This window comes from Drosophila guanche, unplaced genomic scaffold, assembly GCF_900245975.1.
Source record: "Drosophila guanche unplaced genomic scaffold, DGUA_6, whole genome shotgun sequence".
Lineage (NCBI taxonomy): Eukaryota > Metazoa > Arthropoda > Insecta > Diptera > Drosophilidae > Drosophila > Drosophila guanche.
The window spans coordinates 10896195-10909019 of NW_022995743.1; the positions used below are offsets into that span (position 1 = coordinate 10896195).

Here is a 12825-nt window from a genome sequence, read left to right on the forward strand (position 1 = left end):
CTGAAAGTCGCCGTTACTACGACAAAATCGCTAATGGCTTTGGCGACAGTCCTAATTTTGTTTAAATCGAACGACTCGAACCAAGCCGCGGATCTTATAAAGGTATGTCAAAAACGGTACTTATGCATTTTTGTTTACCTATTTGATTTAACCCTTACTTTATAATCAATCAAATAAAAAGAAGTCTTGAAACTCAGCCAACCTTGTATGAATGGGACTGATAAAATGCCAAAATTATATATTTTGTGCTGAGGGTTCTAGATAGATACGAATATTAAATCGAATAACACTATTAAGGAGTACGATATCTGATAATGAACATACACATATTAGCCCATTGTTGACCCTAAGAAACTGATGAAACTTGATGAATTGTAGCGCTGTTCAGGTAAAGTGTATCTCAGTATATTAACGGTATTTTTTGAAATGAGCAATAATATTTCGGTATAATTATGCGGGTCAGTCGGTATATTTTATAGATAAGTCCGCGTTCACACTGCTGCCTGGCGCAAACAATAAAATTTTTTTTTATCTTTATTTAACCGAAGTTTTAGCTAAAATAAAGATGACCTAGGAGTGGCAACGAGAGTGTGTGCGCGTCAGGATGGCCTATATAAACATAGCTGAATGGACACCAGACCAAGTAACAGACTGGATCAAAGGTAATAAAATCTCAACGCTGCTCTGACAGGTCAAGGAAAAACTGCATCCGTGGGCTGCAATGCCACTGCCCACAACAACAGCAACAACAGCAATGACAGCGACAACAAAAACAGCAAAAGCAACGCCCACAGCAGGAATCAGAACAAATTTCACCATATTCTGATGCAACTTTCTTTCTGTTTAGGTCTCGACGAGTCCATGGAAGGTTATTTATATGAATTTTCCAAACATGAAATCGGTGGGCGATCCCTGCTCAACATACGACCGTACGAGTTGGAGAATTTGGGAATGCAGCGTATAGGCCATCAGGAGATCGTGCTGGAGGCAGTTGAAAATTTACGAAATTTTGTGAGTAAAAAACAGATTTTGTAGGTTTTCCCTGGGGAAATTCCACCAACCCACACAACACATATGACAAATGGCGATTTTGACCTTGATCTTGCAGCATTATCATTTGAAAAATGATAATCTTCAGTTTATGGCGTTGCATGTGGCGACGGCGGCAAGGAATTTACACCGCGAGCTGGCCAAGAATCATGCGGACAGCAAGAAGATCGATACGCGCACCCTGCATGACATCACCAGGACAATTGCCACGCTGAAGCCGCTGGTGGGCAGCCTGGAGCGTTCACCCTTCCGGGGCCAGGATAATTACCGCGAGTATTGCGGCAATGTCCTGAAATGCGGCCTAGAGCTGGCCACATATGGGCATCGGGACCGCTTCGTCGAGAATCCAGTGGACAAAATCAGGAACACAGCGGAGCGCCTGGAGAGCCTGGCCAATTTCATGATCCAGGACATCTCCGATCCGATGGTCCTGCAGCCATCCTCCCTCAACCTGGTCAATCTGAAGAAGCGCGAATCGGAGCTGGGCTTCAACATAGAGTCCAGCTACAATGGCATCCATCGCGTGACGGACAACAAGTACCACTCGCCGGCCCACAACTCGGGCAAGATCGAGGACGGGGACGAGATTGTGCAGATCAACTATCAGACGGTGGTCGGCTGGCAGCACAAGACCGTGCTGAAGAACCTGCGCGACTCCCTGCCCGATGTGGTGCTGACCGTTAAGAAGCGACCGAAGCACACGAAAATGTTTGGCCAGATCTACATGCAGCCGTATCGGCTGCCGAGTAAGAAGCGCAACATGGCGTGTCGCTGGGCGGATCAGGTGCCCAGTCCGCGGGCCGCCTTTCTCACGCTGGACACGGAGAAGGTGGCCACAGGCGGCCACACGCTGGGCACGGAGGTAACCAAATCCTTGGCCAGCGAAACCAGTGAGGTGGTCAAAGCCAGTCCGCCCGCCTCCTCGGACTCGGACTCCAGCTGCAGTGATATAGCCACGCCCACGGATCCCAAATCAGCGACGCGAGAGATGCGCCTGTACTATCCCAAGCCCAGGGCCCTGCTGCAGCGCCGACACACCATCTGCGGCTATGAGTTTGTCAGCCTCAAGCACTCGGATCTGGTGGTGCCCTCGTGGCACGAGCGCAAGCCGGGCATTGGCTCATCGGTGGCCTGCTGTGATCCCGGTTCGCCCAGCATTCGCGACAAATCCATTTCCTTTGGCTACGGCCTGGAGATTGCACCGCGTCCGGCGACCTACATGGGCATTGCCGACAGCACCACGGACAAGGCACGGCGCATGTTCAACGAGGCGCGCAAGCTGAAGCAGCTGACGGGTGAGTTCCAGCGGGAGCATGTGGAGGATCGCTACAAGCCGGGCGTCAGCAAGGTGGTGCGCTTCGATGCCACCATGAAGGTGGAGGACTATGTGGTGCGGAACGAGAAATTTACGTGCAATGTGGAGAACACCATACTGGAGACCTTCGAGCCCATACCCTTTGCCGACGAGGGCGACGAGGATGCCCTGGAGACGTTGCGCAACTGCAAGACGGACAACACCGAGGAGCTGCTGGATGCCATCAATATGGCCACTCTCGGACAGGATTTGCCCCTAGCCGAGGCCATCAATACGCCCCTGCTGCTGAATCGGGGTCGTGGCCGCCTGGACAAGAGTCACAGCACGCCGGCGTATGATAACTCGGGCGAGGAATCGGACACACCGCCAGCCGTGGAGCCGCGCAAGGAGTTCCTGCTGGTAACGCCGCCAGCACCGCCACCGCGGCCGCGCAAGCAGAAGGAGATGAGTCCGCCGGTGGTGCCGCCGCCACCACCCAAGCCTGCCAGCATGCTGGCAGCCTCTGCACTTGTGCTTCTCCCTGTACCTGATCCCATCTCTGTACCTGTACCTGTACCCGTACCTGTGCCTGTGCCTATTCAGACTCCCACGACACCCTCGGAGCCGGCGGAGATCAGTGAGCTGCACACGCCCAGCAAGTCGCGCACCCTGACCCTCAAGAAGAAGCACAGCCTGATGGCCAAGCGGCGGAACACGAACCTTAAGCTGCTGGGCACCGGTGACATACAGGGGCATCTGTACAGGCGCAAGAAGAACCATCGCGGCGTCACCTACTGGGCCAGGATATACTTTGTGATGTTGGACACCATTCTGTATGGATTCCGCAGCAAGCAGAGCACCACCGCCAGTCTGGTCATCTTTCTGCCGGGCTTCACCGTCTCCCTGGCCAAGGAAGTGCACTCTAAGCCGCACGCCTTCAAGGTTTACCATACGGCCAAGAGCTTCTACTTTGCAGCCGAGTCCCTGGATGCGCTCAATCAATGGGTGGAGTTTCTGCGTCAGGCCTCGCAGAAGATACCGCCCAACGTGCGTGCGGATACCAAAGATCTGTACTCGGAGAACGACAGCTCGGGCGAGGAGTGTGACGCCCTGGTGGCCAAAAATCTGTGCACACCCTCTCCCCAGGGCTCCAAGGAGATGTCCATGTCAACGGGTGGAGGTGGAGGTGGAGGTGGCGGCGGCGGCGGCGGAGGAACACCCACCTCCAGCACAGGGCACGGCATCAGGCACGATCGCAGCTATCTGGACTCGTTCCGCAAGTTCACGATGGGCCCGTTCAAGAGCAGCGCGGCGAAGCCCTCCTGCGACATCCCCGTGCCCACGGAGCAGTATCGCAGCTATCGCAAGGTGCCCGGTGGCAGTTTTGGCATTCAAATTGGTGCCAATACGCCGGGCTACCATGATCCAGCAATGCCGCCCACTTTGGTCACGCAAAACTCATTGGCCGCTGAGGCGCGTAAATTGTCGCGCAGCTCCAGCCGCAGTTCCGTGGTGAGCAACACAGAGTCCGCTGTCTCCGTTTCGGCATCCGCATCGGTGTCTGCCTCGCTGGCGCTGGGTCCACCCACATCGCCAGCGCCCACGGTCAGCTCCATGCAACAACAGAGCTCCGAGGATAGCCAAAGTCAGAGCCAGAGCCAGAGTCCGAGTCAGAGCCAGAGTCCGAACAGCAAGTCGAGCCTGAAGAAGGTGCCCTTCAATTTTCTGCATGCCTCCAATCCCAATCTGGTGGAGTTCGATTTCCACACCTCGAAGACGCTGCTGCCGAAGATGAGCGTTGGCGGCACGTTGGATCATCACCACAACACCCAGGGCTTTGTCACGCTGAAGGATCTGATGCTGCGCAAGCAGGAGGAGGAGGCCCAGGAGATGTACAACAATCGCGTGCACTTGGGCGTGGAGAAGCACAAGCATGCGCGCACCGAGTCCACGGCCAGTCAGCAGAGCAGTACCGTGGTGAAGCCACCGGCCAATCTGCCCAAGATCCAGAGCGTCAGTCTGCCCAAGACGCCGGACTATGAGATTAGCTTCAAGCCGGACGACGAGAGCATCAAGCGGACACGCACGAAGGAGGGCCAGAAGCTGCGCGACTTTGGCTACGAACTGATATGCGGGGATGAGCCCAGCTCCTCCAGCAATCACGAGCAGCTGCATCATCATCATCATCAATTTCTGCAGCATCATCAGCAGCAACAGCAGCAGCTCCAGCAGCAGCAACAGCAACAACAGCAGCAGCAGCAGCCCCATAGCAGTCGCACGAAGCACTTTCTGCGCTCGCAGCAGCTGCAGATTTCCAGCTTTCTGCACAAGAGCAGCAGCAGCAGCAGCAGCCACGCCGATCCGAAGAAGAACAAGGGCAAGTCGAGCAGCGATCGGAGGTTTCCCTTCTCCTCCAAGCACTCGACTGGCAGCGGCAGTGGCAGTGGCAGCGTGGCGTGTGCCCCAGCCCTGCCCATGACCATGACCTTGCCGCTGAACAAAAAGTCCAAGTCGAATCATGCTCTGGATGGTGGAGCCGGCAGCAGTGGCAGTGGCATTTCCAGCAGCAGCATTAAGAAGAGCCAAACGTACAATCAGGATCTAAGGGAGAAGATAACGGGCACCAAGTATGATGCTCACCGCAAGAATTCCGCGCCCATACCCATCTTTGCCAAGCTGTCGATATCCTCGGCCACGCCCACGAAGCCATCGAAGGAGAATCGCTTTCTGGGCTCGCCGCTGCTGCATCGCACGCTGTTTGGTCATCATCAGCAGCAGCAGCACCATCAGCTGCCGCTGCAGCCTGTGACGCCGCCGTGCAGTGCAGATCCTGACTGCGATCAGGAGATATTCTCGCAGATCACATTGCCCACGCACAACCAGTCCGGTTATCGTAGCTATCGTGGCCCTGGAGTGCCAACTGCGTCCACCACCAATCTGTGCACGTCCGAGTCGCTGCAGCCGCCACTGCCGCCAGCACCGCCACCGCCAACGATGGCGCACAGCAGCAGCAAGGACAAAGAGGAAGAGGAGGAGCCAGAGGTGGCAGCAGCAGCGGCAGCAACAACGCCCACACCAAAAGTATCAACAACCAATTCAGTGGACTCCAAAGCGGCCACACCGGACTATCCGAACATGGAGTGTCCGCCGGTGTTTGAGCCGGAAATCTATTCGCTCAGTGAACCCAACACCAGTCTGTCGCGTTTGATGTTACGCAGCAATAGCAACACGGCGACGAGCATCGCAACAAATACCAGCGCAAATAGTGCGTTGAACAATAATAATAATAATAATAACACCAACAACAACACCAACAGCAACAGCAGTCCCAGTGGCAGCGAACATCCAACGACCTAGGTGTGTGATGCAAAATGATTGTGAATGCTCTAAAACAGGATCCCGGACTAGGCGGGATACCTATTTACATATATATACATTATATATATATATAAACTCTCGTATTGATATAGGTATACATTTTTCATACATTTAATTCGTCTTTGTCTTCCCTGTCCCAAGTGTAACCGTTTTCCTTTGCAATTTGTACCGTTTCCATTGTACCGTTATCCTATCCTCTACCCCTATCCCTTAGTCGATAAGCGTTTACTCTGCCTTATTTGCATTAATTCGGTTCTAGGTAAAATGAAAACTACAACAACAAATGAGAGAAGTCTGTGGCACACGCGTAGTAATTCTTTATGATTTTGGCCTTTGTAATGGGGATTAACATAGTTAATCCGAGCTGTTTTGATTTTGCTCAACAGTTGAATGTCTAGAGAGGAGAGCACATTTATTATCTATATATTAGAAGGATATTATTGTAGAGGCGCATCCAGAAGAGGAGCCAGCCCGCAAATGTTGTAGTGAATACAAAATATATACACCAATACGATATACATACATACATTAAATATATGAATAATAAAAATCAACTGTATATAATAAACAGTCCACAACAGACGTGTTTTTTCCTTTCGACTGATTTAGAATCCCTTTATTCACATTTATTACCGGTTTAGAAGTGTTGGAAAATTGCCTGCATAATTTACGCCAAATTTGAAATATGCTCCTCGACCTCCTGCTTGGAGAACATGTAGTACTCCTTCTCGGCAGTCATGGTCATCACCTCCACATTGGTCGAACTGAGCTTCTCCTCCATGACCTGCTTCAGTGTATTTAGACACAGATCGATGGCATCCTTCAGGCTCATTTCGGGCGTAAAGTTGTCCTGCAAGTTCTGCTGGGCGCCCTCGCTGCCGGAGCCAATGGCCTTGGCTGAGTGACGCACAAAGGTGCCCGAGGGATCCATGTGCCAGAGTTGTGGCTTCTTGTTCTCGACACCGGCAAAGAGTATGGCCACACCAAAGGGACGGCTCATGGCGGCGGCACCATCGCTGTCGCCACTGTCACCGAACTGTATGGCCAGCGTGGAGACGGCCTGGGCACAGGATTCGATCGACATGCGCTCGTTGTAGACGAACCAATGGTTCTGGCACTCCACGCGGGCGCGCTCAATCAGTGTGCGTGCATCGGCCATCAAGCCGGAGGTGGCGCAGCCAATATGCTTGTCCACTTCCACGATCTTCTCCACAGAGCTGGGCACCATCAGGGGCGATGTGATGCGCTTCTCCACGGCCAAGACAACGCCTGGGAATGCAAAATAGATTAGAAATGTCATATATCACACCATTAATTCTACCTTCTTTGGTGCAAATGCCGATGGCGGTCGAGCCCAATTTGATGGCTTCAATGGCATACTCCACCTGGAAGAGACGTCCCTCGGGCGAGAAGGTGTTTACGCCTCTGTCGTACTCGGAGCGTGTAAGAAACATGTCTGACTGCAATGGTACAAGTTAACTGTGTATCTAAAAAGTGTACTTTAACAAAATAAATGCTCACTTTTCTTTAAAATTATTCACAAATCACAAAAATAAAAGCCGGAATGACTGAATGCCGAAATGACTTGCGATAAATTCAGTGTGACCGCGGAATTATCGATAAAGTATACTCAGAAACATACCGAAATTACATTCTCATTTTCAAAATATACCGTAGATATACAACGAAAATTATTTTGCTTAGTTTTAATATTCGGATTAATATTACAGACAAGCCAAGACTCCTAGCGCTGGCGATACAATTTTATCGGATTGATGAATATATTTTGTACAAACTAGAGTATTTTAGGAACTTCCTTTCTGGATTGTTGATCAAATAAAGAAGGTTTACAAAATTGTTAGGTTTTTACATTTATGCAGTAAATACTCATTTTTCCGTTTCATGTATGAGCTCTCGGTTGGATCACTATACTTTTTGGTTAGTGGTTGCATGAAGTAGGAGCGATTTGGCGGCCTATGTTCTTTATCAAAATGTGCCTGTTAAGCGCATGGCTGTTATGTTATTTTGGCGCACTTATTTGACTTTGAATTTACAGAGAAACATCCACAAACAATTAAGGAAGTATACATTTAACGTGCATGGTTGGTTAATGATTAGATAAACCATTGACTACTATGTAGTTAAGTGTTGGTCCACTTCAAGGACCCGGTTTACCGAAGGAAACAAATTGCATAACATGTCGTACAATGTGATTTAAGAGATTTACTTTCACATTTGATTGCTCACTTCCACTCGCTCCACCACGATACACTGGAAGTCTAAACAAAATCAAAGGGCCAGCCCCGGACAGTCTCCAGCTAATTGCATTGCCCTGTTACAAGTCACAGCCAACAAGAGAAATAATGAATGGGTCAAGGTTGAGGTTGTTTTTGTGGCACCACCATACCTACCCTTCTTTTACTTTAAAGATGAAGCTAGCTTTTGGTCTGGGCTTTTACGATCACAACACATCACTTTTAACAATGCGCACAATGCAGGAGATCGTGAGCCGCCAGCAGAGGCGTTGCCACTCTAAGTAAAAGTGAAGGTCATTGACCAAAGCAAAGCCCAAATGCACTGCCAGAGCGTGGAGTGGAGATCGGGAGTAGTAACGGAAACGCCCCAAAGAATTGCAGTAAATGGTGGAAAATTGGGGAACGGGCGCAATTAGCGTCAAATGTGCCTAAATTTGATTATGAAATATAATGAGCATGTAAACTAATACAAACATACATACATACAAGTATGTACACACATACATAACGGTACTGGCTCTCTGGCTGCCTGTCTTCCGCGTCTGGTCTGGTCTTCGCGTCTATCTCTGCATTTGCGAAAATTGTACACGGCACAATTGCCTGCCTGGGCTTTGTTTTACTTTTGTTTTAGTTTTTTTTGCCAGCCGAATTGTTGGTATGTATTGCCACATGATGGATTTTAAAATAGCCAAAGTCGGAGCTAAGTATGTTTTCGATTTAATGACTGAATGAGTGAGTGAGTGTGTGCAGCGCTGCCGGATTGCACAAAATTCCAGGCAGTCAGGCAAACCATACATCACATAATAACTAGGAATATGTACACGAATACATAGACAAGTCTCGACGGGGAGTGCTGCTCCTACTGGAGGAGGCTGCTGGCGGTAATCACGATCAGGCCATCAGCCACTCTACCACAATCCCCCGGATTACACGTTGTCATGCATGTGTCAACGTGACTCCTTGCCACAATTGTCAATGGACTGGATCTATTGTTGCTGCTGATGACCCCATAAATGCCCATAAGCCGATATCAAATATGTAAAATCCATCCAATAAGCAAAGTTTAACCTTCTTATTGTCTTTGCCCCTTTCCACACTTGGCGCTGGGGATTGCTTTGGAGTCAATAGCCGCTTGCATTTGCATAATCCCCCCCTCCGCAGCATCGCATATATCATATGTCCAGGCATTGGTCCAGTAAAACGAAAAACGGAAGCCTTACCATGTTGACGTTCGCAATCCGATATTTGTTGCCAATCAACTGAGAGACAGAGAGACGGACAGACAGATAGAGAGACGTATTGAAATGCAGTAATTGTTGTCTCGTTTCAAAGTAGCCGACACTTTGTATTTGGGTCTCTGTAACAGATCAGATGCATACTTCCTAGCTATTGTTAAATAGAGGATAACGAGTAAGCCCCGAGCAGCACCCCCTTCTGGTAATATGAGGCTGCAGAGAAGGCTCCTGGCCCCCTAACCCAGCTGCTGTAAGCGAAACCGAAAAACCAAACCCGAAACAAGTTTTCATATAACACCGTTCCCCCAACTAACTTTTCATTACTAAGCCAAAATCCACAACAACAGCAGCAGCAGCAACAACAACAACAACAACAAAATGTTGCGAATGCGCCTTCGCGCAGCCGCAGTCTCGCGGGGTCTTCGCCCCCCCCCCTTTGGGTCTCAGTGATTGGGTGAATTGCGTTGCGAGATATAGAAAAGCAAAAGACAAGCCAAGCAATTTTTTCGGTGTATAAAAGCCGAGTGCAGCGGTAGAGCGAATCAGTACCAGCTTGGATCTCGTTATTGGTATAACACAGCTAATCGTGGAGTAATTGTTTCCCCCGTGAAACGTCAAATCAACAGCTCAACAATGCGAATGGTAATTTGTGGACCAGGACCAGCGATGCCGTGACCAAATATATATGTGGATTATCCTTTTCCTTGCAGTTCGTACTTCCTTGTCTCGCCGTGTGCTTGGCATTGGCCCACTGTGCGGCAGTTGAGGAGAAGAAAGCCGAAAGTGGTGGGGCGGATGAAAAGACCGTCGAGAAGCGTGGCCTCTATGGCAGTGAGGGCAGCTACCATCATCACTACCATCAGCCCCAGCATCATCACGAGCACATCAAGACGGTGACCATCGAGAAGAAGGTTCCAGTCCATTATACTGTGACCAAGCATGTGCCCTACACCGTCGAGAAAAAGGTGAGCAATCCGGTCCCTTAAAATAGAACGCATAAATAACATCACCCATCCGATCCGAACCATTATTAGATCCCCTATGAGGTTAAGGTCGATGTGCCACAGCCTTATATTGTGGAGAAGAAAGTGCCTGTTCATGTGAAGGAGTACGTTAAGGTGCCCGTCCATGTGCCCAAGCCATATGAGGTCATCAAGAAGATCCCTTATGAGGTGAAGGTGCCTGTGGACAAGCCCTACGAGGTGAAGATTCATGTGCCACAGCCGTACGAGGTGATCAAGAAGATACCATATGAGGTGAAAGTGCCCGTGCCACAGCCCTACGAAGTGATCAAGAAGGTGCCACATGAGGTTAAGATCGAAGTGCCCGTGCCCAAGCCCTATGAAGTGATCAAGAAGGTGCCCTATGAAGTCAAATACGAGGTGGAGAAGCCCTACGATGTGGAGGTGGAGAAACCCTACGATGTTGAAGTCGAGAAGCCATACAAGGTGGTCGTGGAGCAGAAGGTACCCTACGAGGTGAAGGTGCCCGTCGACAAACCCTACAAAGTTGAGGTAAGAATTGCAGCTCCCCACAGGAAAACTGATTTTAAATTTAACTAAATTAATTTTGTTTCATTAATCTTTTCGCCTGCAGGTGGAGAAACCATATCCAGTCCATGTGAAGGTGCCTGTGCCACAGCCCTATACCGTGGAGAAGAAGGTTCACTACACCGTCGAGAAGCCCGTACCGTATGAGGTGAAGGTGCCCATCGACAAGCCAATTCCCGTCTACACCGAGGTGAAGGTGCCCATTCACAGGGAGATTCCGGTGCCACACAAATACCACGTGGAAGTGCCAATCTACAAGCAGCACGAGGATCATCATCAGAGCCAGCACGAGTACGGACATGGACATGGACATGGACACGGACACGGCTACTAGAGCCCCAGCGCCAGCACAGAACGCGAGCACAAGAAGAAGAGGCAGTAAACGAACAAGAGCAGAAAGAGGAGAACGAGAAGCAAGCGAAGACACTAACAGCGAGTCTTCAATTATGAATCCACGAGGCAACGTTGAGCTGGACGTTGAACGGGTGACACGAGAAGGAGGAGCAGACAGAGCAGAAGAAGGAGGAGAGCTGAAGCGAGTAGCGGGTGAGAGGACAAACTGACCAGCTACTCGGATTAAGATCTGGTGGGGAGTGGGACCAAACTGGTTCGCTCTCCCCACATCAGTTGTAAGCCAAATGTGTTAGTACTTTTATCATTGTATTAGGCCAACTACAATTTCTTATTTCTTATTTAAATTATAAGCTAAAGAAACACTCCAAAAGCCAAAGGGGAATTAATTATTGGTGGGGTCTTGCCTGGGGGGAGGCAGGCAGCCAGTGAAAGTGAAAATTACCAACCGAACACCCCACACGAAACGAAACGTGATGGTACGAGTAACGGTAACAACAGGCAGCAAAATGGAAATGAAAATGAAAAATGAAAGAAAAACCGGTTGCTGTTGTGCAATTCCTCTGCTGCCGCTGCTGTGTGTATTCTTTGGCCAGTCCATTATGCAAGGAGCGATTTGCTGGCGGGATTGCATCATCGAGCTGCCAAATTAATTGCAGGAAACGCTCGCCTCAGTGTAACCAAAACCCCATGAGCCGCAGCCAGAGCTGTCATAATGTGAAAGAAAAGATGAACACGATTCATAGATTGCCAACAAATTCACGGCTTGGGCTGCCTTTGCTCCGGTTGCAATTGAAGCGGAATAAGCTACGAAAACACTTGAAGCAGGTACATAATGGCCCCATTTTGTGGCCAATAATCGTAGCGTGGTGTCGTGTCCGTCGCTTGGCTAGCGCCAAATTGTTTTGCATTTCGAAATGCATTGCATTTATTGCGCTTGTTAAGTGCGTGCAATTACAATTGCAGTCAAAAGACACACATTAAGGTGTAATAATTATCTGTAGGCGTTTAAATTGAGCGCCCACATCAACCAGCATTAACGTTGGCCATTACATACAAGAGACGCAGAGCTGTTAAGCGCTTCATCGATCTGGCAGCGCTGTGCATTGGCTTTGTCACTTAGAGAAGCATACTATCAGGCAGGCTACGGTTTTTACAGTAAACTGTAAACTAATTCTCAAAACCAGGTTGGTAAGCAACACTTAGTACCTTGGAGGTACCATCCTCGAATTGAAGACATTTTGGACATCTGGCTCCAATCAATGCAAAAACAAGTCAATCGATATATAAAAACCTGTCAGTATAAGATAAAGTCATTATTAATGTTTGGTAGCAGCTTTGAAAATTATGTTTTAATATTAATTCATGAAAACAGGGTATACAAATGCCCGTACTATACTATACCTACCGGTTCACAAGGAGAGAACACAGGAGAGAACTTTCCTGGGAGAACTTCCCACGTAGGATTAAAATCGCCGGTGTAATTTATCTGGCGCCACTGGAATTTTTGTGACGTATTTACCTGTTTACCTTAATTTTTGGTACAAATTTCGCACCATGAAAGCTCCCTTGGTTTTCTAAGGGAGTTTTTAAAGCTGCTTTCCTTTGAGTAACTCCAATGTATAAACCGAAGTCTATATCAGTTAACTTACATGTGTCTCTACATGTTTCATACATTTACATACATAGGTACAGGGGGTGATTTGAATAAA

General features: G+C 49.1%; 3 protein-coding genes across 4 annotated transcripts; 2 read left to right on the forward strand and 1 right to left on the reverse strand.

Moving 5' to 3' along the window:
- Positions 1-476: 476 nt before the first annotated feature.
- Positions 477-5837, forward strand: LOC117591902. Its single transcript, XM_034285288.1, has 3 exons — positions 477-662; positions 848-1011; positions 1109-5837. The coding sequence occupies exons 1-3, from the start codon at positions 605-607 to the stop codon at positions 5699-5701; spliced, it is 4815 nt and encodes a 1604-aa protein (XP_034141179.1). The 5' UTR covers positions 477-604; the 3' UTR covers positions 5702-5837.
- Positions 5838-6323: 486 nt separating this feature from the next.
- On the reverse strand, positions 6324-7396 carry LOC117591907 (proteasome subunit alpha type-5). The gene is made up of 3 exons (XM_034285298.1): positions 7244-7396; positions 7044-7182; positions 6324-6991 (listed from the first exon to the last, which is right to left on the reverse strand). Exons 2-3 carry the CDS (start codon positions 7174-7176, stop codon positions 6390-6392), a joined length of 735 nt encoding a protein of 244 aa, XP_034141189.1. The 5' UTR covers positions 7177-7182; positions 7244-7396; the 3' UTR covers positions 6324-6389.
- Positions 7397-9745: 2349 nt separating this feature from the next.
- Positions 9746-11478, forward strand: LOC117591906 (MAGE-like protein 2). Of its 2 annotated transcripts, none has more exons than XM_034285296.1 (4): positions 9746-9854; positions 9923-10177; positions 10247-10726; positions 10809-11478. In XM_034285296.1, the coding sequence occupies exons 1-4, from the start codon at positions 9846-9848 to the stop codon at positions 11094-11096; spliced, it is 1032 nt and encodes a 343-aa protein (XP_034141187.1). In that variant the 5' UTR covers positions 9746-9845; the 3' UTR covers positions 11097-11478. The 2 variants fall into 2 exon arrangements, with proteins under 2 accessions (XP_034141187.1, XP_034141188.1); XM_034285297.1 differs by having other exon boundaries at positions 10373-10726.
- Positions 11479-12825: the final 1347 nt, after the last annotated feature.